The 25,127-nt window shown below is 58.4% G+C and overlaps 1 protein-coding gene across 2 annotated transcripts; it reads right to left on the reverse strand.

Annotated features, from left to right (window-relative positions):
- Positions 1–1,707: 1,707 nt before the first annotated feature.
- On the reverse strand, positions 1,708–22,462 carry ITGB3 (integrin subunit beta 3). Of its 2 annotated transcripts, none has more exons than XM_056362482.1 (15): positions 22,135–22,462; positions 16,934–17,019; positions 12,483–12,675; positions 10,209–10,461; positions 9,535–9,697; positions 8,771–8,932; positions 8,517–8,612; positions 8,234–8,323; positions 7,720–7,854; positions 6,863–7,292; positions 4,397–4,619; positions 4,073–4,173; positions 3,827–3,946; positions 2,618–2,784; positions 1,708–1,872 (listed from the first exon to the last, which is right to left on the reverse strand). In XM_056362482.1, the coding sequence occupies exons 1-15, from the start codon at positions 22,190–22,192 to the stop codon at positions 1,804–1,806; spliced, it is 2,346 nt and encodes a 781-aa protein (XP_056218457.1). In that variant the 5' UTR covers positions 22,193–22,462; the 3' UTR covers positions 1,708–1,803. The 2 variants fall into 2 exon arrangements, with proteins under 2 accessions (XP_056218457.1, XP_056218458.1); XM_056362483.1 differs by lacking the exon at positions 22,135–22,462 and adding an exon at positions 21,054–21,339.
- Between the last annotated feature and the right edge of the window lie 2,665 nt (positions 22,463–25,127).

The following is a 25,127-nucleotide window of genomic DNA, read 5'->3' on the forward strand; positions in this document are numbered from 1 at the left end:
TGCAGCCCTGTGCGACATGGTGCCAAGTGGGTGCGCGGGCTGGGTGCTGTGGGCACAGGCAGGACCCTGCTCCCAGGTTTAGCACCTTCGCCCTGAGCCCAAGCCCCAGCTGTCCCTGGGACAGTCCTGCGGTGGCCCCAGCCCAGGTGCCCTCTCCTGGGGGCTTCTCCCACAGCCCGGAGGGCTGCAGGGCCCCGTGGGGCAGGGCGGGGGGCTGCTGGGGTTCACCCCACTTGCAGTGAAGCAAGGTGGCTGCCCAAGTAGCAGTCTGCGGTGGGCTCTGGCTCGCCCTGTGCCCCTAGGTGTGTAATCCACCCCCAACAGGGCACAAGTAAGAGAGCAGAGACAGCCCTGGGGTGGCCCCAGCCCTGCTTGCGCTGGCTCCGCTGTCCCTCAGCTCCCCCCGGCCCAGAGCAGCCCCCCGAGCCCTGCTGGGGAGCCAGGGGCTGCCCCCGGGGTGGGAAGCCTGGGCACAGATTGCTCGTGTGGACACTGACACCGTTACTAGTTTGAGGTTTTTTCATTTTATTTTTATTTTCGTGGTGTGAACCGCTGCTGTGCTGGTGCTGCCCACCCAACGCCCCCGCGCTGGGGCTCAGCCCCAGCTCCCCCCCAGCACCAGCCGCTGCTGCCTGCAGCCAGCCCCTGCCCCTACTGCTGGGGACAGGCCAGCCAGGGAATGGGGACACACGGCCACCGCCAGCTCAGCCAACACGCTGCTGGGGCCAGCCCTGTGCCGGGCACAAGGTCTCTGTTGCTTTTTGGTGGGATTGAGGGGAATAAAGCCACCACGATCTGGCCTGGGCAGGGATCAGGCAAGCAGCACCGTCACAGCCACATTCTGCTACCGGGACATTTCTTTGTTTCTCCCCCCCAGGACAAACCATGGGTGATGCACAGCCCCAGGCAGCAGGACAGGGCTCGAACCCTGCCTGCTCTTCTGGAACCCTGAGCCACACAGAAAACCAAGCGTGGTGCAGTTATGCAGCCCAAAAAGCACAGAAAAGGGAGAGAGGTGGCCAGGCTCAAGGGATCACAGGCATCATGGCCCTCCCGAGGCTGCTGCCTGCACATCCACGTGCTCTGTGGTGTGGGGACAGCAGAGCGGGACACGGGGTGCTCAGCACCATCCCAGGGGCTGAGCCAGGCTGCAGCTGGGACCAGCACAGCTGACGCTACATAGAGTTGGCCGGTGGTGCAGAGTGCAGGTGGAGGGAACAAGGAAGGGCGCCGTGATGCTGGGGCACTGCTTTTCACCGTCCCGGGCCGCAGCAGCACCAGAAGCATTTGGCTGTAAGAAGCAAGAGGCTGCCGTGTCACTTGAGCGGTGTCCTCAACCCACCAAGCCATGCGATGGCTCCTGCCTGCTGGCAGCCAGCGTAGCTGCCCTGTCCCCGGGGAGATGGCTCCTGGGGGACCACAGCTGTCCAGGGCACGAGGGGACACGGGCCACGCACGGTTCGAGCAGCCGCTCCTGAAATCCACTTGGCCCAATGAGCACCTAACCCTTCACAGACTCGCCAGGCAGAGAAAGTCCCATTTCTCCGTGTTCAGTGTATGGAGGGGCCGCCAGCTCCTGCGGGGCGACCCGCTGAGGTAAGGAGAGGTTTGCTGCAGAAAGCACGTCCCTGCAGTTACAGTGGGGTGACGGACAACAGGGCTTCGGAGGCGGTCGAGGGATTGTTAAATTACACGCAGACACACTCACACATGCAGACGCACGCAAGCTCTTCTGTAAACTGGACTCCAGAAGGTCCTGTGGATCCTTGGCTGATCCCACAGCCAGCGCTGGATGTGGCATCCTTACATGTTCCCGCGGTACGTGATGTTGGTGAAGGTAGACGTAGCCTCCTTGTATAGAGGGTTGTGGCCCTGGAAGAAGAAGGAACAAGAACATCATCACTTTGCGCTTGGCATCAGCATTCGTTCTCCTTTACAGCTGGGGAAACTGAGGCACCATTTCAGCATCGAGTGGTGGATCCACGTCTCCACTCGAGGCTCTGGCCGTGCAGTTTAATGGCTCTCCATTAGGTTTCATGGGGGAGAGCAAGGAAAAGCTGCTGCGGAGGAGAGGCGAGGCAGCAGGAGCTCAGGAGGCGAGAGGCCTCCCGGTGGGGTGGGATGGAGTGGCTCTTTCCCTTCCCTCTGGAGAGGGGGGAGGGGGGGCGCAGGCACCGGTGCTGCCCCAGCCCCTTCCCTTGTGCTCGGGGTGCCTCAGCCCTTCCAGCACCCCGTGGCAGGAGGGACCTTCCGCCTCGCCCACGGGATGGAAAGGCTGGTGTGGGCAGTGAGTAAGAGGGTCACGCTGGTGACAAACGTTTGGGATGTGCTGGAGGTGAGAAAATCATCTGGAACATCTGCTGTCACCTATGCACAGCCCCTGGGACCGCAGCGGGCTTGGGGAAGGGGTGTCCAGGCTGGCAGTGTCACCCCGTGTCCTGCCTGTGACACTGTGCCATGCTCCAGGGAGGGATGGGGCAAGCAGGTCCCTGAGGACTACGCCCTGGGACCACAGACAGCAGCTGGGCTCTCCTGCTGGGAGCACCGGGATCTGGATCCACTCAGCCCACGGGATTCAGGGGCTCCTGCCCAGCACACCCAACCCGCTGCCCCTCACCGTGTCCCACTTGGCCCTGGCCTTCTCCTCCTCGAAACGGGCGAATTCCCGGCGGTCGTGGATGGTGATGAGGAGCTTCCAGATGAGCAGGGCGGTGAGGCCGATGAGCAGGATGGCACCCATCACGGAGAGCAGGACCACCAGGACGTCTGGCCCCTTTGGGCAGTCTGGAGGAGGGAGGAGGGCAGGGTTGGGAGGGCTCAGCACCCCTTGGACAATTAAAAGCAGCTCTGGGGCTGCCTGGCCGTGGGTACATGGAGCTCCTCTGGTCTCAGGAGGGCTTCATCCTGCCCTGTTAAGGAGCAGGAGCCTCCAGCCCTGAACACAGCAGGCTCTGTAACGGAGGGTCCCATCCGTGGGGTGCACGTGCAGGACTCCTGTCTGTAGGGTGAGGTCTGCACCCACGCCTGGAGCAGCCCAAGGGGTTGCTGGGGTGCCAAGCTGGGGCATCACCGCTCACACCCATGGCAGAGGATGACATCAGTGACCAAGTCATCCCCAAGCCACCAGCCCGGCTGACACCCCGCATCGCCCCCGCTTCCTGGATGTGTGTCAACACCGCGCTGCCAAACCGGGGTGGCGAGATCTGGTGCAAACCCCAGCAGCTGCCCCGGCCCCTGCCTGCCTCCCCTCTGCCGGCACAGGGGCTGCGGAGGGTGGGCTGCAGCCCTGCCGAGGGCAGGCAGTTGTAAGGAGAGCTGGCAGCTGCCCTCCTGGCTCTGCTTTCCAAGGATCTGTAGCCACACAGCCCCTGGCTCAGCTGGAAATCAGACCTGGAGGTCGCCGGAGACCCCGGGGGCTGCTCTGCGTGGCAGGGGGCTGCTGTATCCCAGCCCTGGGATGCAGCCGCGGTGTGGCTAGCAGGAGCCAGCTCTTCCCTGCTTCTCGAGAAAAATCACACCCATGGAGTCAAAAATGGGATCAGGGTGGTGGGAAGGTTGAGCCCCCGTCCTTGGCCTCACTGTGGGGGTGAAATAAGTGAGCAAGGTGGTGGGGAAATGTGAGACAGAGGCAGGAAATCACAGCCCCGGTGGCACGGAGCAGGGAACAAAGCGGCTCTGTAACCCCTCTCAGCCCCCCACCGCAGCACCCCGTGAGCCTGGCTGGGGTGGGAGCTATGAAGGGCACTCAGAACCCTCCCATTCAGCGCAGAAAGGCAGCACGGCACGCTCTGCATCCCCCAGCCCGACCACAGCAGCTGGGTCTTACCAGGCTCCTCGATAACGTAGAGGATGGACTTGCCGCTGGCGTCCTCGTAGTACTGGAACCGCACCACGCAGTCGTCCTCGTCCTTGTAGGTGCAGTTCACGGCATCCTTGCCCCTGTCACCTGCCAGAGCGAGAGGCTCAGAGCCCCCCGTGCCAGGGGGATGCACATGCGGAGGGAAAGCTGAGGGCATACGCAGCCCCCTGGATTTCCACGCTTTCGGGCAGGGCGTTGGGTCTCCTCTCTTACCCAGCTGCTGCACCGTCTCGATCTCGTCGCGGCACATGCGGCTGCAGGACTGCTGCTGCGCCAGCGTTCCCCGCTCAAACTTCTTGCACTCCACGCAATCCCTGAGGAAGAGGAGGGAGGTACCGTGAGCTCCCCCGTGCTCTCCCCAGGGAAGCATCATACCTTTCGGTCTGAGGCTGCGGAAATCGCTGCAATCCCAACCAAGCCGGGCTGCAGCTGGTGAGAGCTCCTGCTGCCGGCTCCCTGGTGGTGTATGACCCATCCCAGCTCTCTGCCGGCTGCCCCATGGGGTATGACCTGTCCCAGCTCTCTGCTCGCTCTCACTTTTTGATGGTGCAGGCGTCCGGGCACGTGGGACACTTCTCGCAGGTGTCGCCATAGGATCCAGGCTGGGTGCAGTCGCACTTGCCGCAGACGCAGGAGCCGTGGCCACTGCACACCAGCCCGTTGCTGGACATGCACGTGTCGGTGCGGGTGGTGCAGTTGCAGTAGTCACCGGTCCAGTCCGAGTCACACAGACAGTCACCGCAGCTGCACTGCCCGTGGCCTGGGGACAACGCAGAAGGCATCAGAACCCTCGTGTGTCCCCACAGATCCCGTTAGCAGTCACCCATCTGGGATACCTGTGCACCCAGAGTGGCAGCTCCACCTCCGTCAGCACGGCAAAGCGGACCGGCCGCCCAGGACAGCCCCTTTCCACCGCCCTGGGGTGGCGCGCACAAAACTCACATCAAACCTCAACCTTCACTGTGTCCCCAGCACTCCTCGTATTTCACCCAAACAAGAAAAAAACTGTCAGATTTCAGGCTGAGCTGCCCCAGCTCTGGCAGGTTGGCTGCAACAGCTGGAGATGCTCCATCAGATGCATCTCTGAGCAAACTTCGGCTTTTAACTTTAGATTGAGTCAGAACATCTGGTCAAACCCCCCAAATCCCACTCGTTTCCCAGTCCCAGACCAGGCAGGGGAAGCTGATTGCTGGGAAAAGCCCGACAAGCTCTGCACACTCGCCGAGACTGGTTTAATCAGACAGACAGACAGACAGACGTGCTCAAATCCTGCCAAAGCCTGGAGCTATTTGGGCTGATTCCTGCTCAAAGACAAGACACGGTAAACGGAGGCAACACCACGGAGCTGGCACGTGCCAACCCATCCCCATCCCCGACCGCACCGGGGTGCATCGGGAATGCTGCTCCTGGCGAGGCATCAGCTGGGCACCAACCCACCACGGCCTTGGAGGCACCAGCGTGAGAAATTAATGTGTAACCCCGTTAACGAGGAACTAGGGCTGAGTCACAGGAAAACGGTGCCGCACCGGGTGACGGGGCATGGAAACAGACGGGGAGGCTGGGGAGAAGTGGCTCAGTGGGACGGGATGGATGCCAACGGGGTCAGACAGGTCAGGTTAATTAACAGCTCGCCCAGGCTGGAGGCAGTGCTTCATCATCGCCCTTCATCCCTCCTGCCCAGGCCTTGTGCAAACAGGCAGCGGGAGCAGGGGGAGGTCCCGGCTCCCCAGGGGCATCGAGGACACGGACTGTTCGGAGCTGGGAAAAACCCCAGTTCCCGGCGCCGTTCTCAGCAGGCTGTTAAGACAAGGGATCAATCCCAGCGGCGCAGAGCAGCCCTGAGCCAGGAACTGGGCTGAGGGGCAGGTGGGGTCCCAAAAAACTCGATTTGGAGATGTTGGGAAGCAGGAACCTGGTCATCTGGCCAGCAGGTTTCATATCCCCAGCCCTGGGCTCCAGCAGAGTGGGATCAGCTTTGGGTACTGATGTTTTCTTGAGGATCTGGGGGCTTGCAGCAGGAAAGGGGTGGCTTTTCTGGCACTGTGTTAGCAGCTGCCTCACCTGGGCTCACGGAGGGAGGCTGGGGATAGGAAAGGGAGGGGGTACCCCTCTGTCATTCCCCCCTTGAATCACACTTGGGATGCTCTGCTCCTGGACGGGACATGCCACCGCTTCATGTCTCAGTCTCAGGCGCTGCCACCCCTCCCACATCCTCTCCCACATCCTCTAAAAAAGCCAGGAGATGGGGCAGAGCCCTGGGGTTCACTCAGGCCTTCGGTGCTTACTGGTGGGAGAAACCCTGGGTGGGGATTTCCTGATGGGGAAGAGACCCTGGCACATCAGGACGCAAGAAAATGCTTTGGGACGGGTGTTTTGCAGAGAGGGGCTCCTTCCCCAGCCCCTGGCATGGGAGAAATACTCAGGGACCCGCTCCTCTCCCCGGTGCTGAGAGCAGCAGCAGCCAGGGCGCCTGGCAGCAGGTGGAAGAGATGAATATTCAGGAGCGGACAGGCTTCAAGCCAGCGATGGGGGAGGATTTACTTCCCCAATGCTTTTTCCAACAGGGAGCCTTCAAGAACTGGGTGGAGGAGAAAAGTTGCCTCTCCCCAGCCTTCTCCCTCCATCCTGGGGTTTCCTCCTGCAGAGCAGTGCCTCTGACGTGCGGGGGGCTGCAATGTGAGCAGGGTCCCTGCCCTGTGCACCCCGGGGCTGCTTCCTTGGGTGCCCCCCAGCCCACTCAGGGACTCCCGAGCCCAAGTAGGGACAGAGGTCTGCTTTTTAACCCTCTGGCCCATCACCCCCCCAACAGCTATCGGGCACGGGAGGTGACACCAGCTGCCAAAAAGGGAGTCATTCCCCTGGCATCGCTCCAGACCCAGGGCTGCTCCAGCGAGGGAGCTGGAGGTGGGGACAACGCATGGGACAAGCCCCAGAGGAGCCGGTGTCGGTGTCGTCCTCCTCCGTGAGCTCGGGCAGCGCAAGCGCCTGGATCCCAGCACTCACCTGAGCACATTTGGCCCTTGAAGCGGACGCAGGAGAAGTCGTCGCATTCGCAGTACTTGCCCGTCACCTTCCCGAAATCGCTGCTGTGGCACACGCACTGCCCGCAGATGCACTCGCCGCGCTGGCTGCAGAGGGGCTGGCCTGGCCGGGGGCTGCAGTTGTCCTGCTGCGAGGGGTTGTACTCCTCCTCCGAGCACTCGCAGTGCGAGCCCAGGCGCCCGGGGTTGCAGCGGCACACGCCGCACTCCAGCGTGCCGTTGCCTCGGCTGCAGGACGAGCTGTTGGCTTCGGCTTGGCCCTCGCAGTAGCAGTTGCAGCTGAAGTTCACCATCACCGTCAGGCTGTCCTTGAAGCCCACGGGTTTGATGGTGAAGGATTTCTGCCGCTCCCGTGGGCAGCCCCGCACCTTGGCCTCGATACTGAAGCTCACCTGGAAGGCAAGAGGGTGCATCGGGGTGTCAGTACCACCAGCATGGTATTGGGGTACCTGCCCCACTCCGTCCCCAAGCTTTAGGAGCCCAGAAATGGGACCCACCATTTGGCTACAAAGGCAAATAGCCCTCTTGGGGCTTTTCGAAGCTGTCCCGGCATGGTCTGGACCAGGCACCTGCCTGCCACAGCTAAATCCCATGCACTGTGGCCAGCGGTGAGACTGAGCTAGAGGACCACAGAGTCTGCATCCAGCAGGCTCAAAAAAGCATTTTCCCCCTTGCACCCACCCAGCTGGGCCCCTCTCTGCACTGCAGAGGTTACAGGGCTCGTGTCACCCAGTGGGTGCTGGAGGAAAGTGTCAGATGAGCTGGCAGCACTGCTACGTGGAGGGGGAGAAAAACCAATCCCACGAGCTGGATCCTCACCGTGTCCCCGATCTTGAGCCCCACGCAGGACTTGAGCCCAGGGATGACCTCGTCGTTGAGGCAGGTTGCGTTGAAGGCCAGGGACAGCTCTTCGGGGAGGTCACGCACCTCCAGCTCCACCTTGGAGCGGATTTTCTAGGGGAGGAGAGAGGAACAATGAAGATGACAGCACAGGCTGGGCAGGGCTCGGTCCTGGGAGGGGTCCCCCCGAGCACCCCAGCGATGTTCCCACGCAGAGGGGAAAGCAGCCAAGTGCCCCGAGTCTTTCTCAGGACTCAGCTACGTCATCCCCCACAGAGAAATGCCTTCGAGGATAGAAGGGGCAGCGAGCACAGTGATCGCCCTTCCCCAGGGTCCCCGCACGCGGGGGTGGAGGCAGATGCTCACAGCTGGTGCAGGGAGGATGCTCGGGGTTGGGGGAGCTGCCAGATCTGTCTGGGCTGTTTGCAGTGTGAAGCAGTGGTTATTTTGGGAGGGAGAAAGTGGCTGCGGGGCCATCACACTGCACACTCACCCCATAGGAGTCCACTATGAGCTGCAGGACATTGCTGGAGTCTCTGGACAAGGTGCCCACGGTTGTGCCTGGGATCAGCTCGCTGTAGTTCTGGAGAAATATCATAAGCGTGGGCTGCTCGTGATGGGTGAATGTGCCACTGCTGGGCCAAACCCTGTCCGGGCACACGGGAACTTCCCAGGGAGCTTTGATAGGGCAGGAGACCACCCAAGGCCAGCCGCAAAGGGTGCTCCTCAGGACCCACCAGCCCGCCAAGAAGGTGGCTTTGCATAGCAGCTCTTACCTGGTAGAGGCCAACAACTGTGTCTGTCACAGCAAAGATCAAGTTGATGTTCTTCTGTGAGAGTTTCTCAGTCATCAGACCCAGAGAGGGATAGTCCTGGGGAAGAGGAGAAGCTATACCCTAGGAACATGCACCCCCAACCACCCTGGTCCCCATCACGCTCTCCAACCGCAGCTGGACCACCTTTCCCATCCCACGGGGATCCTCAACAGGAGCTCTGGGCTCCACAACCCCACACAGGGGTCAGCATTTACCAGTGTGGTGGAGGCAGAGTAGAAATTATCCTTGTTGATGTGGCACTGGGCATCATTGGGCTGCACGATGCCGGCCAGCCTGCCATCCAGCGCGATGTGGGTCTTGGCATCCGTGGTGAAGACCAGTAGGTGGGAAGCATCGTTCCTCCAGCCGATTTTCTCCTGCAGCGAAAGGCAGCTCCCAGTTGTGCGGCAGCACGCACCGAGGGCAGCCCTACGTGCCAGCGCCCCACGACCATCTTTGCTGCCACCTCGGGTCACGGCTTGGCCGCAGGGACCAGCCTGACACTGCAGAGGGAAGCGAGGGCAGTCGCCCTCCCAGGGAAGTGCTGGGGTGGTGGGGTGGGCTGTGGAGCCTGGCAGGTGGGCATGGGCTGCTGGTACAGGTGAAAGACAGGTTTTAATTTGCTAGAGTGTTAATCAAGGTGGCTAATGACTGGGGGACGCGACCCCTCCCATTTCCAGCAAAACCAAGGTGCAGGCACAGGAGATGGTGTCCCTTCTGGGCTGGTTACTGCAGGGCTGACGTGGGATCACCTGCTCCTTTCTCCCCCCAGGACCACCTATGGGCCCTGCTCTTCCCTTGCCTTGGCTATTGGTCTGGAAATGTCCTAGTTGAGATGTTCACGCTCTCCAGATCTGAGCCCCAGAGCAGCTCCACAGGGCTTATTATGGTCCTGGTGGGGTTGGGTGGTCTCTGCCAACCCATCAGGCCCAGCCTGATGACCCTCTCCTGGCCCCAGTCAGATCTTCTTGCCCCTTACGTCGCACACGGTGGCCTGGATGATGGCATCGAAGCCGCCCTCGGGTGCGTCACGGTTCCGTGAGACACTCTGCTTCCGCACCTCCTCATTGAAACGGGTCACCTCGTCCGTGAGCGACAGGACGTGTTTGTAGCCAAACATGGGCAGGCAGGTTTCCCCAATCCTGCAGGAGAAAAGCAGTCAGGGTGTGATGCTCACAGGGCTCTTCCAGCTCCCATCCCTGCCCTGCACCCATCTCGCATCCCGTGGTCCCATCCAGGATGCGTTGGAGGCACCCAACCACCCCAGGAGCCTGAGGACACAGCCAGAGGCTGGTGAAGGACCTTTTAAAAACCAGCCACATGTTCTAGAGATGCTGGGCCCAGGTCAGCTCCCAGCCTCTGTCCTGCTGGGGTTTTTAGGAGTCCCTTTTTTTGACCCTCTACATCTCTCCTGAAAAAATGGTGTCAACCCAATTGTTCCCTTAAAAGCTTTTCAGTGACAACGATACTTTTAGTTTAGACCTGCTGTTGCTCTCTGTGCCAGCAGAACGTGCATCACAACCAGGTTTAATTCTGCCCAAAAGAAGGCGCCCAGCTCCCTGCTGAAATCCATTGGTATGGATCTCCAGCCACGTTCCAGTGATGTCCCATTAACTTCTGGCCCTTAGAGGACTTCCTCAGCCTGGAACTTACTCATAGCAAGGGTTTGTGATGGCTTGTGGAGGAGAGATATACATGTAGGGGGAAATAGGCTTGTCCACAAAGGCCCCAAAGCCGATGCGGAGGTTGCTGGTAAGCTTGCGCATCTCGCTGGCCAGGTTTGTGCCCAGATTCTGGATGTTCCTCAGATCGTCCTTCATGGAGTTGGACAGGTCCATCAGGTAGTAGATGTCCACAGGGTAGTCTTCCACTTGACGCACTTGGACACGAAAGGTCTGGGAGTCATCTGTAATGTGACAAGGCAGCGGGGTGAGAGATCCGCTCCCAGGAGGAGCCACGGGGGCTCACCACAGGGCTAGGGAGAAAGCCTGTGGGGTCAGCAGGAGCCAAGGAGGTGGCTTAAAGCTGCTGGAAGGAGAACACCACAGTTAAACAGACCCAGGGGTAAAGCCCTCAGGGCAGGGTGCTGGTGGGAAGTGTGCCATGCACCCCTTGGAGATGTGAATGTGGTGTTTGGGTCCTGTTCTCCAGACCTGTGGTGGCCAGGCTGTGAGCAGATCCTCCCTCTCCGAGCTGACCCCCAGGGTGCCCTGCACGAACAGTGTGACCAACACGGTTGGATAGAGAGGGTGAAACACCCGGCAGGTGGGCAGCAGGTCTGCAGGGATTGCCAGGGGCTGCCTGGCTGCTTCAGACTTCTCCGAGCTCCCAAGGGACTCCAGGCACCTCCCAGGGCCTCCCCCATCCCTGTTCCTTCCCTTTCCTCTTGGCTCCTCCCAGCTCCTTCTGGGAAATTGTTAGTGAAACATTTTCCAATGAAACAAAAACCTCCTTAGACAAAACCTTCTGGGGAACAGGCCAGTTTTGATGACTTTTGCACTTAAAAAACCCAAAAAAGCTAAAAATGCTTTGGGTTGATGTTTTCATTCTGCCTTTTAAAAAACACAAAGGTTCTTTCTTGCTGCTCTTTGAAACAGCTTCTTTGAAATGTAAACTGGGGCACAGCTGCAGCTTTCTCAGAACACCTCAAATGTTGAGGAAAAAAGCTTTAATTGGGCTTAAATTGTTAATGTTTTCATATTCCCTTCTAAACTGGTGTGTCGCCTTCTGACTTTCAGGATGGAGAAAGTCGAGAGCCTCCGTCCCCTTCCAGGAGCACCACCACACAGGCAGGGGTCCCAGCTTTGTGCTCACACAGCAGCTTTCCTCCTTGTTGAGCTAAAACCACAAGGACTCCAAGTTTGTGGAACGTGGGCTGTGACTTGTCCTGCTTATATCCTCCAGCGTTTGGTCTTGATTCATGAGTCAAGGCAGATGACTTATGCTAAGCCTTGGCTGGGCAGAGATGGTATCAGGCTGGGGGTGGGTGGGGTGTCTTCTTCTGCATCCAAGGAACAGAGACTCAGGGCATTGCACCCTGCCTCTGTTCCTCTCCAGAGCAGCACACCTCCTGCCTCCTGCCACAGCTTTAGACCTGAACAGAGCAAGGGCCACTGAGCAGCCACATGTCCCCATGGCATCGGATGTCCCCATTGCATTGGGACACTTCAGACTGCCGTCATTCAGGTGGGACAGGACTCTTGGCCAGGCCCAGGGACGAACACAGCATGCCACGTGCTATCGGCCACCAGTACCTGGCCCCAGGGCTTGACTGAGCACAAGGAACCAAAATTGTTCCTGCTGAGCCTGGAGGAGCCATCGGTGAGTGGAAGGCTGGGGGTGGGCTACTCGCAGGGCAGAGCAGGGCGATGGTATCACTCACTCCGTGTTCCCCAAACCAGTTTTGTAACCTTGGGCAAGTGGCGTTTGTTAGTTTTGCCTCCTGCCTGGCACGGTTTGAAACTCCTCAGCGCTGGCAAACAACCATAACAGTCAGTTGGCTCCAGTTTGCCTGGCTGAAATGAGCCTGGGAAATTACAGCGACCTGTTGGTATTCCAACCCTGCCAGCTGCTCCACGGCTTATAAGAGATGAGCTGACCTCCACCGAGGCGTTCAGAGCGCAGCAGCAGTAGCTGACATCTAAAGGGCTTTATAAAAGAAGCTTCTTGTTGAAGTTGCATCCTGCCCTGCCCCCCAGGATACACAGGATTGATCCAAGAGACTGAACAGCAGAGAACAGCTTGCAGCCAGCCCAGCTGCCCACCAGGGATGCGCCTGGAGGGTCGGTGCAGCCCCCAGCTTGGCCTTGCCCTTGATGGACACAAGACAGCTATAGCCATGGCCATAGCGATGGCTCATCCGTTGCTTGAGCCTTTGGGTTATTTCCCACTACATCTCCCGCTCCCACAGCAGCTGGGGGGTCTTACCCGGCCGCAGGTTCAGCTGTATTTTCTGGGGGCTCATCTGGGTGGTGGTGGAGCCCCCCGAGCCCTTGTTGCTGAGGGGTCGGTCCTCCAGGATGGTTACGCTGCTGGTGGGGAACTCGATGTAGCCCTGCCCGCAGCCGTTTCGCAGGAGGTTGGCACGCAGGTCACAGCGAGGGGACGACTGCAACATGACCTGCAGGAGAGGGACACGGTCAGGACCCAGGTCCCCCCAGGGTTAAGGAGAGACCCCCAGCTTTATCACACCTAACGCAAGAGCAGGATAAGAGGCTTTTGGGGGCCCATGGTCTCTCCTCAAAGGAGGTTGCAGGCAGAGGGGATCCAGGACCAACAAGTCCTGCTGGGGTTCAGAGAAGGTTCTGGTCTGTTGTGCTCTGCGGCAGAGCTCAGCACCTCCGCCAAGGAGCGATGGATAACATATCCCTGCCAAACCCCATCCTGACTCCCGGCAGCTGGAACCTCAGCTTTGGGTTTTGGCAAAGCTAAAAGGAAAGCGCCTCTATGTGGGATGGTTGAATTGGGTGAGGCGGGATGTGAAGATGGCAGGCTGGGGGTGAGGGGCAGAGCCCGGGACTTTTTTTTGTTGTTTTCTAAACTTTGGCAAAAGGCAAGGCACCTTTTCCCTCCATTTTCTCATCACGTTCCCTTAGAAGTCCTGCTGCGAGCAGGGAAAAGCCCGCTGCGGGTGAGCCCATCGCAGGGAATGGCGCTCAGTTCCTGCCCGAGAACGGGTCAGGCTTATCTGCAGCTCTCCAGCTTCCTGCCGGGTGAGCTGGCTGGGGGAGAGGAGAACCAAAAAAGGAGCAAAAAGGCAACGGGGCTGCAGGAGCAGCCGTCAAGTGCCCATCAGGGGCAGGAAGCCCAAAGCGTGGAGTCACGGTGGGGCTCCGGCCCCGTCCTTCCTTTCCTAGAAAGCTCCCGGCTTCTTGCCCTTATCACGGCACGTCAGAAGGGCTCCCGTCCTTTTGGTTTCTCATGAAGACAAATATGGGAAGAATTTCTTTCCCAGCCCAACACTGCCAGGATCTGCTGCTGTACATTCCCGGCCAGGCAGCAGCCACCCTCCCCTCCAAAAGGTTTCTCCATTTCCCTCCCACAGCCTAAAACTTTCTACATTCACAGCCCCGCAGCAGATGACCAGCACAGCCTTTCCCTGCAGCAAAGGGGGGTGGCACAGGTCCTGCTGGGGCTGGTTCAGCTCCCTCCGGGCTCCTGGGAAGCTGGATCCCGATGCCGCAGCCCCCCAGCACCGGAGCGGCTCCCCATCCAGGCCATCATCTCCCCCAGCTCCCGGCTGGCTGAACCCCGGAGCAAATGCGTGTGTTTGACAGAAACAAGTAGAAAAATGCAAACAGTGTCAGAGGCCCTGGTTGGCCTACAGCCCTCTGGAAGTGGTGGCCAAGTGATAGCCAGAAAATACATCAGCAGGCGTGTTCTCCCCCGCGGCCCCCTGCTCCCACCCTCTCCGCCTGGACAGCATGCCGTGGGCGAAGAGGACAAGTCATCCCTCCAAATTAGCTCCATTGCATGCGCCCACCCCGCGGGGCTCCCTGCTGCGGGAAGAGGTGCCTGATTTACTCCAGATCCCATCAATCATCACCTACATTCCTGTCCCAGGCAGGGAAATCACTGGGAAAACATGCGGGTGAAAAAGAGGGCTGGGCAGACACGTTTTTAACTGTGGTGCTGGGCTCTTGGGCAATACCTGGAGATCCTGGGGAACTCCCAGGACCCAAAAGGGCACGCAGCACCTTCTGGGATCAGCATCATCATTCCTGCTGTGGGATTCCCATGGGGAAGCTATTTAACCCCAGGGCTGCATCCTTCTCCTTTCCCTGGAGCCCTAAATATTACAATTGACTCGGGAGTCACAGGAGCAGCCCCAGCCACAAAACTACTGCAAAAGACAAAGGAAAAAGTTATTGTGGCATCAAAGGGGCATTTGGCCACGAGGCCCTCGCAGCCCCCAGCCTGTATTTTACCCCAGTCTCCGCAGCCGTGCTGACTCAGCAACTGGGACACAGCCCCAGGTAGGACAACCCAGAGGCAGCCCAGGCTTGCTGGTGACAAACTCTGAGCGCAGGGACTTCGTCCACTGCCACACATGCAACAAACCCCACTTCCCTGCCAGCACAGCCCCGCCAGCACCAGCTCCCCACCGCAGAGATGCTGCGGGGGGGTGGATATCCCCACCCCGCTGTCAAAAGCCACCCCACAGCCCTTTGCAGGGATACTCCCCAGCTCCAGGATGGGAAAGCTGATGATTTTATCCCCTGGTGGCTGCCTCCAGACCCCGTGAGCGAGGGCAGGGTCAGGCAGGGGGCTGGCAGAGCCAGCTCCATCCCCCAGCTCCCTTGCTGCTGGGCAGGGAGGCTGCGGGAACTCATGCATCCCCACGGCTTCTCTGTTTTCAACCACACGCAGCATCAGCTTCTCTGCAGGAGAGCTCCTGGGAGCACCCAAAGAGAGACGTCTCTGCAGATGAAGCTAAAACCTTCCAGCAGCTTCTCTAAAATCAAAGCCTGGTCCAGCCTTGCCTCCACCTTTCCTCCAAGGGAACCACAGCGGGTGACATTTCAGTTGGGTGAGACCCTGGAAGACGTCATGATAGTCTCCAAAGGGATTTTAGAGCCACGTCTCAGTGTTAAGGTTCAGCTGACTTTTTCCAAAAGGAAAAGCGAGTGGATGGGCACATCTATTTGTGGGTAAGAGTGGTCAAAGTTTCTGAGAAATAAGTAAAATGCAATTCTCCTCTGCATCAGCACTCGGTGGGGTCAGTGATCGCAAGAAGCCACAACGAAATCCGTCCATCCAAACCCAGGACGGAGCAGGAGTGGCTGATAACCCCCGGTCCTCGGGAAGGCCGCGCTGCTCAGCAAGGGCTGCAGTGGGAGCAGAAGCACAAATAAAGGCACTGTCCCTTTAAAAAAAAGGGGGGGGGGGGCACAGTATCAGAGACCTCCCCCACTCCAGGGAAATTAAACAAGCCCACAGAAAAAGCCCTCATTTGCTAAATTAAGACAATGTGGTCCAGATGTTGGAGGCAGAGTTGCTGAGCAGAGCTTGCACAGCCCGGCTCTCTGGGGGCCGCTTGCTGGCAGCGGGACGGCTCCCTCGCTGCTTGTCACGTCTGCCCATGAGCACAGCTCTGAGCAGCACTGGAAATATTTCCTTTTTTGGAAACCTTTGCTGATCTGAAGGAAAAAAAAAAAGCTCATCACAGCCCCCACTGCAGTGTCAAGACACCAGCCCAGCCCAGGAGCAGAGGCTGGGAAGGACGAGCCCAGCCCAGCCAGCCATTCCCCTCCGGAGAGGGGAGCAGGGTCCTTATCACCCTTCAGCCACTCCCCGCCGGAGATAAGATGGGGCACACAAGCATCTTTATCCACACCGAGATCCCGGCTATCCGCTGGGCACAGCAAGCGGAGGCACCCCCCCCAGATACACGCTGACCCCAAAGCATCAGGCCACAGGGGCATGATCCAGCAGCGTTTTCCAGCTTGGATCGCTTTCCCCCATTCTTTCCCTAGTCCAAGTGGGCACCACGGGCACAGCTGGAGGAAGCAGAGCTTCAGGGATGGAGAAGCAGAAAACAAGGAAAGCCTTGCCAGAGGGGGAACGGGCTCTGGCCGCAAAGCCCAGGAGGAGGTTTCATCACCTCTCCCCATCCCAGCCTCACCTCCCCAGTCGCTGCCCTGGGGCTGCTCTCCCACTGCTGGGAAACTCCCTCCTTTTACCTCCCTGACGGACTAACCCCCAGGGCTGCATTTTTGGAGGGGAGCATGGCAGATGTCCCCAGGCTCCCACCTACCCAGACAGGGTGATTTCAGAACCACAACTCAGTTCTCACATCCTCTTTAGCTCAGTAACTAAGACTAGACACCTGTCTTCCTTTCCCTCTCTTTACAATGAAAAAAAAAAAAAAAAAAAAAGGGTTTTGAACCCAAACCCTAACTTCTAATCAGTATTTTTCTTCCTCCCTCTAGGCTTCCTTCCCTTTCCGGTCCTTCTAACATTTAAACTCCTTTAGCCAGAGCTTCACGATGGGTTTTCAAAAAGGAAACCAAAAATAAAGTAAGTTTTCAAATGTACATTTTTTGAAAGACAAAGTGAATTCCCAGTTGAAACATCAGCATTTCCCAGCCACCTTGACGTGGCTCCCACCACCTCCCAGGTGAGGGGCAGATTTTCAGAGCAAGGCAGGAGCAGGCAGCACGAGCCCTGTGATGTATGCACGTCTCGAGCTGTGGTCTGAGCCACATGCCACCGAGGAATGTTTTAGACACAGCGGGAACAGATGGAGACCGAGGTTGTGGCTGTAACGCAGGGATCAGCGCCCATCACACAACCCAGAGGCTCATCCCTTCCTACACACCCCCAGTCCGGCTCGGGGACCCGCTTCAGCCCTTTCTCAGCCGCCCCCCAGCTCTTACCTCTGCAGAGCACCAGGCGCAGAGGGGGCTCACGGCCAGGCACTGCTTGCAGGAGTTCACCCCGCGGGTGGTGCAGATGTTACCCCCTGAAACAGCAAAACAGAGAGCGGTTACAGCCTGCAGAACCCAGGGCTCACATGCCCTGAAGTCCCACTGCTCAGCCGACACCTTCAGGAGCAGACACAGCCCCTCTACTCCAACCCCTTTCCCAGCCCCAGGTGCTGCCTCTTGGCCCCTTTTATAACCACCTCCCCAGCCTGCTACCAGCTGGGCTTCATCCTGCTCAGGACTGAGCACGAGTTCCTATCTGCCAGCTCCTTACTGGTCCCTCCATCCCTGCAATGGTGCGTGTGTTGGAGTGAAGCCCCCACCGCTGGCAGGGAGGGCGCAGGCGTCTCCCCTTGTGCCTCCCAGCAAACAGCCTGGGGCAGCAGGGAGGGGGCCGTTCCCAGGGGTGCAGCGTGTACCCGCAGCCCCCCAAGCGGGTGGGGTACCGCCACGGCTTCCCACCGCCCCTGACCCGGGGGGGTCAGTGCCACCTGGTGCAGATGGTAAACTCAGTGGGTGATCTCGGCTCGGGTTCAAACCCAGGGAAGGGAGGGGAGGGAGAGGGCATGAGTCCGGAGACGCGCTGGTGGCATTTTGTGCCGATGCGCTGGGCAAAGGCTGGGCTCTGTCCGGGGCAGCGGCCAAGGGGACTTTGGAAGACACGTGTTGGCACCAGTCGTGAAGGCCAGCGGCTCCGTGGTGGGGATTAAAGGGCCCCAAAATGCCCACAGGGGCCCTGGGGCAGCACCAGCGTTGGCCCGAGCAGAAGGAGCTCCTCCGGCAGAGCCAGGGCTGTGCCGCTCTGCGGTTCCTGCTGCGGCGAGCGGCGGGGGGCACGGCCGCAGTGGTGTCACCCTCAGCTCTTCCTCCCTCCTGGGGCACAAGCGTCTTGGCAGAGGTTTAGGATTCCCTGGGTAGAGCAGACCGCAGCCATGTGCCTGCTTGGCTGGGGGAACGCTGCAGCCTGGGGAGCCTGGGGGATGCTGGCGTGGAGCAGCGGGTGCTGGGGACTCCCCTTTGCCCCGTGTCCCCCCGTCCCCGCCCAGGGCTCTCCTGGGCAGCTGCAAGCAGAAAGCGCAGTGTTTTCTGCGGCGCAGGAAATGCAACACAAAGCAGAAAGGAAACAGTGGGACAATGTCGTCAGGTTTCTGGTCTGGGCAGAACCACAGCGATGGCATCACGTGCTCATGCCCACCAGTATGCAGCCTGGGAGTGTGAGCGTGCATGCGTGTCTGCGCGTGCGTGTGTGCATGGCAGCTGTGTGTGCAGCGTGTCACAGGTGTGTGTGTCTGTACAAGGCTGGTGTCACAGGCTGAGCTGGACACGCTGTGGCTGCCCTGAAGGGACGTGCTTGGGGACATGCCCCTGGGGCCAGTGGCCCCATCAGACCTCTGCCACCCACGCTCCTTGCTTGTCTCATGCAGGGGGACTAAATTAAATGCCCAGCTGCTGGCTCAGCACCACCTTTGGGGTGGATCTGCTCCCATATCTCTCTTTCTACACCAAAATACCCGGCTGTAGCATGCGAGGATGGGAAAGATTTGAAATTTAGCATTGTCCAAAAGAGCAACAGGTTGATCTCTGGTGCTTTCTGCACCAGGACACTGAGCGACGTGTTAGCAGCAACAGCGCATCCTTGGGTGGACAGGTCTGGATGGCCAGGGCTTGGCAGTGGGAAGGCAAAGGGCTCAGACAGCAGCAGCGGCACCAACAGCACCAGCTCCTGCTTCCCACGCCTGCTCCCGCTGCGTCCGTGTGAAATCCCTCCTGCCTTGCCAAGTGCCGGTGGCTGCAGCCCAGCACCGGGGCGCGTGCCTTGGATTTGCACCGTGCCGTGCAGCTGGGAGCCAGTTCCGCATGGCTGGCAGCAGCTCAGCCCTCCAGGGACAGCAGGGGAGGCATTACCCTGCCAGCCCTTGGGGACGGGGAAGGCCCTGGCAGCTCCAGATGCTTAGGATTAAACTCTTAGAGCTGCCAACCCTGGGGCCACATGCCCGAGCATGGGAACAGCCCCCAAAGCTGCAGGTCGCTGGGGAGCCCTGATGCTTGGATACCTGGACCAGCACCGTGTGCCACTGGTCAGGGATGGGGGGAGAGGTGCCAGGTAGCCACCAGCCCTGTTCCAGGATTTTCATTGCTTTCCACTCTCACGTCCCTCCCAGCAGCAGCCGTGTCCAGCTGCTGACTCACGGCCGCCGTGGCTAGGGGCAGGGTTATAGCACCTGGTACCACCAGCAATGCTCCTGGCCCAGTTTAATGCCAGGTTTGCTGAGGTTTGTTCCCTCTGCAGTGGGTTTAACTTGCCGTAGGAGGGTTTGGTCACCTGGCTCTGCCCCAGCACCCAGCTTGCTGGCAAAGTGCGGCGCTGACAAGGGTCCCTGGCACCCATGGGTGCTCCAGCCATGCTCCCAGAAAAGGGACAGGACCCAGGGCTCACACCAGCATCCGGGATGTGAGACGCACTGTGACTTCAGCCAAGTCACTCAGCCGCTGTCTGCCTCAGTTTCCCTTGTGCAGTACTAACCCTGCTGTCAGCAAGATCTGGCTGCACTGAAACATGATGTGGAGGATTTCCAAGCTCATATCTGCCAGCCAAACCCTTGGCTGCCTCCTTTTTGCCTCTTCGTGCTGCGAAACCTGAGCTCTGGGGCTAATGAGCCCCAGGACTGTCCCTTTGGGCTGGAGAGCTCATCTGCTCTCCAGCATCTGGTACAAATTACCTCCTGCCTGTGCACAGCCTCTGGACCCCGGTGGTTTCCTTTCCTGCCCTCCTACTACGACCCCACAGCTCATGGGTCCTCGATCTGATGTCCCCCCTCCATGCTGGAGATGTAAATCCAATTTTCTGGTTGATTTTGGAACGAGGGCCACAAGCTGGGCTGTCCTGCCTGGGCAGAGCAGCGGCTGCATGGCTGGGGAGAAGCACATGGGGTTAACAGGGCTGCAGCATGGGGGTCCACAAGAGGGATGCTGCCATGTCCAAGGCCGCCCTGGGGTCTGCCCTTACCTCTGGCTTTGCCTGGGGGGTCCCTACAGGTCGGCACCTGCCCCAGACTCACGCAGCCCTGTGGTCCCCTTGGTCTCCATCTCTCCATAACCAAGACACATGCCTGGGGGTAGAGGACCCTTCCCCAACCTCCAGCACCATCCAGAGCCATTCTTGGCTGCGCTACACTGGGGGTCGGGTGGAGCATGGCCATCCCTTCCCCCTGGGAAGGGGCCGAAATCCCCCGGGCGCCAGTGGTAATTAACACAGGGCAGTTATCACCATCCAAACATGTGGCTGGTCCTGCCGCGAGCAGGCAGCTTCACCCCCTCCCTCACTGCGGGGAAATCTCTCTGTTCTGGCATTTCCAGCACTTGCTTGCCTGGCCCGGGGCAGGGCTGTGGTGTCGCGAGGGAGGTGGGCAGCGGGACCCCGGGGTGATGCAGGGCAAAAGCACAGGTGGAGGATGGGCAGCTTAAGTCCCCTCAGGTTTTGGCCCTGAGAGTGCCCAGCACCACTTCCCAGACTCAGGGCACTGCCTGGCTGTGAGCACGTTAACAAGATCCCAGCACAGCCTAAACTAATAAATTCTGTGTTTTTTCTTTACTTTCCCCCCCCTCATTTTCTGGGGCTTGTTTTTCCAGCCATAAAAACTAATAAACCCCAGTACAAAAGCTGCATTTTTTTTACCATGAAAGCAGCTGGTCTCATATAATGATCTGATCCTAAAAACTCAGGCTTTTAAAAAAAAATTCAATAACCCTAGCACACGAAATACAGGGAAACGGGAGGTAAACTGGGCAGCATGGGACCCACCCGCCTGGGGCTGGGCGGCATTGTGGCCCCAAGTGAGGTGAAATGATGCACTTAAATTACCCCAGACGCCTGTGGCTGAGCATTACCCTTCCCTGGCTGCAGAAAATTACTCAGTCCCCAATCTGCACTCTAAGTAACCCCTCTGCATACTGGAGGAGCCACCCATACACTTTGTTTTTTCCCCCTCTGCCAACTTGAGCAAGAATGTGCACGCAGAAAACTTGAGAAAGAGATTTCAGAAAACTCGATGAACACACAAACCATACTTACATCCTCTCTGGCCTTTCTGCTTGGCTCAGGGGTAAGGATTTGGGCTTTTCTGGCTGGTCTGCCCACACCATCCTGGGGCTCTTTTCTCTGAACCTCTCCCTGTCTGCCAACATCTTCCCGGAGATGGGATGCCCCAAGCTGAGCTCAGCTGATGACAGGCACCAGAGAAATCACTTGCACAGCCCCAAACTGCCGCTTTATAAACTCAGGCTCTTCCAGGGGTTATCCTATGTCCTGTACTGATGACAGCTCGCTCTGGCAGCAGATTGGAGCCTCAGGCTGTTCCTGGGAATTCACCGAAGTCTGGAATTCTTTAGACAGAACAACGTTGCCCCAACCCCCTTCGAGTCTGGCCTTGAAAACAATGGGACTGATTTATAAATCAGGACCTGAAAACCCCACACCAGTTTGCAGTTGCAGGATTTACTTTAAGCCCCACACCTGGGGAGGAGGCAGCACTCTTCTAGCCTGCTTCTCCACACTACAGATACTGGAAAATCTTTTTTTAAATAAAAACTATATTTGTCCTGAAGTCACCTGATGTCAGAAACCAGAGTTTTTAACGAAAAGCACTGGAACAGCATGAGAAAAAAATAACACAAGACAGCAACGCTGACATAAATACACCCCCTGCCCTTAAAATGACACGGACACAGTGGCTACTGCCCTGCAAACTCTCCCAGCCTATTTTCTGTTGATGAAGGACGGAGCACAAGTCACACCCCAGTCGTTCCATTACAAACCGGTACCCGGAGCCAAACACAACGTAGGTAGAGAAGAGAATATGAACTTGCCACACCCAGCGTGCAAATAACGCACCAAACCGTGTCTTGACCCTGTAACATCTTGGAGAAATGCTCCCAGCCCCGTCCCGGCCAAAACCCAACGGCTCGAGCGGTGCTTTGGGTTTGGGAGCCGTGCTGCAGTTTCAGGCTGCCAGCTCCCCCTCCGAGTGATTTTCCTGGGAAATCACAGACCCTGGGAATGCAGAAAGTCCTGGGATTTTGTGAAATAACAGGCAAGGTAATCACTAAATGACCTGGCTTTCAGCAAGCAACAATGCTACGGGCTATAAACCTACCCCAGCTGCCAGCAGCGCAGAGCATGAGGACCCCCAGAGTCATGTAGAGTTTTTCCATCTTCTCCTCCGAGCCCCGGACGTGGGGGACTTCGTGGACCAGCCCCGCCGTGAGCGATGGAGAGCAGCTCTGGGCCAGCTGGAGGTTTTGAGTAGTCCGAGAGATGAATCATGAGTCTGGGTGTATGACACACATGACGAGCGCGGCCGGCCGGAGGAAACTGCGCTGGCTCATCACTCAGTTTTGAGTGAGGCAGTGCCCCCGCCCGCTCTGCCTGCAGCTCCTCTTGGCTTTTTTTACTCGCTCAGCTCAGACAAGGACCTAATAAACGCTGGCAGCAAGTACACAGCGCTGGTGACCTACAGCCCTGGGGCTGGTAACAGGCTCTTTCCCATAGGCTCTTTCACGGGGGTTTAATTCATTGCAAAACCTTGCTCACTCCTTCCTCCTATTAACTCTTGCATGAAAGGCAGATGGGGTTTTAAACCCAGCCTGAGCTGCCACTGAGTTCAAGGATTTAAGGAGAAACAGAGCAAAGAGGTACTGATATGAAAGTGTGGGTCCTCAGCTCCCCTCCCCAGAGCATGGGTGCAGATGGGAACATCTCTGCTGAGACAGCGCTGGGAGCTGAATGGGACCCAGCCAAGAACTGGACCCAGTGAAACCTGCAGTTTGGGTATAAACCTGGACATCGCAAGGGGAGGGAAGTTTGGCTTTTGGTCGGATCATTGGGACTGGATTGTCTTCTTACTTGTTTTGTTTTTTCCCCTCTGGGTCCTCAGAAATTGCTCCTTTACTGAGCAAGTACAAGAGCCGGGTCCACAGGGGAACCGTCCCCACTTGTGGGGAGCTCCTGAAGGTCCCTTGACCTGTTTGTGGGCGCCTCCTGAAAGGGGTTTCATAAACCTCTTGTTTCCCTGCAATACCGAGGTCCTCCTCAGAGATGGGGAAACTGAGGCACCCAAAATACAGGCTGGGGGGCAAAAAAGAGAGAAGGGCTGTTTCCCTGGCACCGTGGGATGCTGTCATCCCACCAGCTGACAGGTGTTGGGGACAGTAATGACACAACCCTGGGTCAAGATGATCCAACACACAGACGCACCAAGCAGCAGAAAACAAGCTCGTGGGCGACGTGCAAGGTGCTGTACGAGAACCACAGCCCCACATCGGGAAAGATGGGGAGAACGGCACCTGCCCCAGAGCTGTGCGGCTCTCACCAAGAGGTGATGGTGTTTGTGAGGACGAGATGGAGGTAGGGACACTGCCTCAGGAGCTGGGGACTTTTCTTGGCTTTAAAAGAAGTTGTGAAGCCTCTTTGCTCCCCGGCTCAGCCCCACTGTCCCTGCGCGGAGCTGCTGCCCTCCTGCGGCTGCGTGGGCTCCGCTCAGCGGGGGATCATTTTCCACCTGGGATCCAACTCCCTCCCGGAGGCTTGGATTTGGTAAAGGGGGCTAGGAGAAGCCCACGGACCCTCATGCAGCATCAAAAAAGGGCTGCATCTTGGCTGGGACATCAATGCAAACCCCAAGCCTGCTTTCTGGGAGGCTCTGAGTCTTACCCTCTCCAGATCCCAGAGCTATCTCTCATTGCTGACCCCGTTAGATGGTTTTAGGGTATCCAAATTCCTGCTTTTCCTTCATTGTCCTGCCTGGAAATGCTGCCTGTGTGGCCTTTCCCCATCAGGCGGGGCTTTCTGGCTACACAGCAGCCCGTCCCCATGTGCTGCGCTGTATCACCCTGCCAGCGTGTCTGGATGCTTCATGGAAAGGATGATGAATTCTTCTAAGTTTCTAGAGAGAAACGTGGGAGCCCTGCTCCGCTCTGCACATCCCACAGACCCAACCTGCCATCGCTCTCCCAGGCCCTTTTAGCTGGGGGACCCGTCCTGCCCAGCAGCCGGTTGCCCAGACTGGTAAGTGCTGCTGGCTCCGAAGGGACACAGCCTGGGATGTCCTGAAACTCGCTGCCCAGCGGGAACTGCGATCCAGCCCTTGCTTCCAGCATGCTGCAAAAACTCTGAAGAAGGAAAAAGCCGCACAATGAAGTGTTTGATTTGCCTGCACCCGTCCGGGCTCTGGTCCTGTCTGAGGACAAGGATGGCATCAACTTAATTCATCACATTTGGACTGAATTTCCCTGGCTACTGCAAGAAGGTACTGCTTGTCCTGGAAACATCGCCGTGCTGTTAACTCCAGGCGCTCGTAACAGGCAGTGGGATGCTCTGGGCTATTTAAGTCCCTGCTTGGATGAAGGCACGGAGCAGGCAGGAGGGTGTTGGGGAGCCCAGAGCCCCCCCCCCCCCCATCACTGCTGTGGGTGCAGCAGCTCGAAGCCATGCTCAGGCGTGCGGGGGAGAGGAGAGGCTGGAGCTGGAGCCACAAGAGGGAGCAGAAACTCCTTCAGTCTGGGAGCGAGCAGGGGAGAGGAGCTCCCACCCGCCCTGGGGCAGGGGGGATGCTCTGCTTTCCCGTGGGGATTATTCCAGGCCCTCAGGTTAAACAGGAGCAGATGCTCTTGTTCGATCAGGGCTTTTGGCCTCCCTCCTGCAAGCGCTTCTGCTGCAAACTGCTCTCGCAGGTCGGGCAGCCCTTTAGGGAGAGAGATGCCAAGTGCAAAACAAGGAGGAAAAAGCAACAAGTAAAACACAGAGCAACTGTTTTTTGAGCCCCTGAAGTCACAGCAGCAGAACAGGGGCACAGGTCCCAGCTGCCGAAAATGAAAATCGATTGACACTCTCTGTCCCAAGCCACTGGCCACCTGCGGCCAGCCAGCCTCACGTGCCCGCCTTTAGCTGCAATTTATCACTTCTCATCTTAGGCTTAGGAATATCCCCTTCTGGGGGCTGGGCAAAGAAGGCAAGCCAAGAGGTACACAGATAAATGAGGACAAGGTCCTCACATGGTGGCTGGGGGGTGAGCTGCAGTTCTGTGCCCTCCCTGCGCCTTTCCAGGCGAAAGCTGATGGGTGAAGCCGAGAAGCTGTGACACGGCTGTAA

Source organism: Falco biarmicus, chromosome 17 (assembly GCF_023638135.1).
Source record: "Falco biarmicus isolate bFalBia1 chromosome 17, bFalBia1.pri, whole genome shotgun sequence".
Lineage (NCBI taxonomy): Eukaryota > Metazoa > Chordata > Aves > Falconiformes > Falconidae > Falco > Falco biarmicus.

Coding starts and splice junctions, on each gene's coding strand:
- ITGB3 (XM_056362482.1), bottom strand. CDS start 22,192: ATGGAAAAACTCTACATGACTCTGGGGGTCCTCATGCTCTGCGCTGCT. Junction 8,613..8,770: donor ACTCTGCCTCCACCACACTG/GTAAATGCTGAC, acceptor CCTCTTCCCCAG/GACTATCCCTCTCTGGGTCT. Junction 1,873..2,617: donor CCAGGGCCAAGTGGGACACG/GTGAGGGGCAGC, acceptor TTCTTCTTCCAG/GGCCACAACCCTCTATACAA.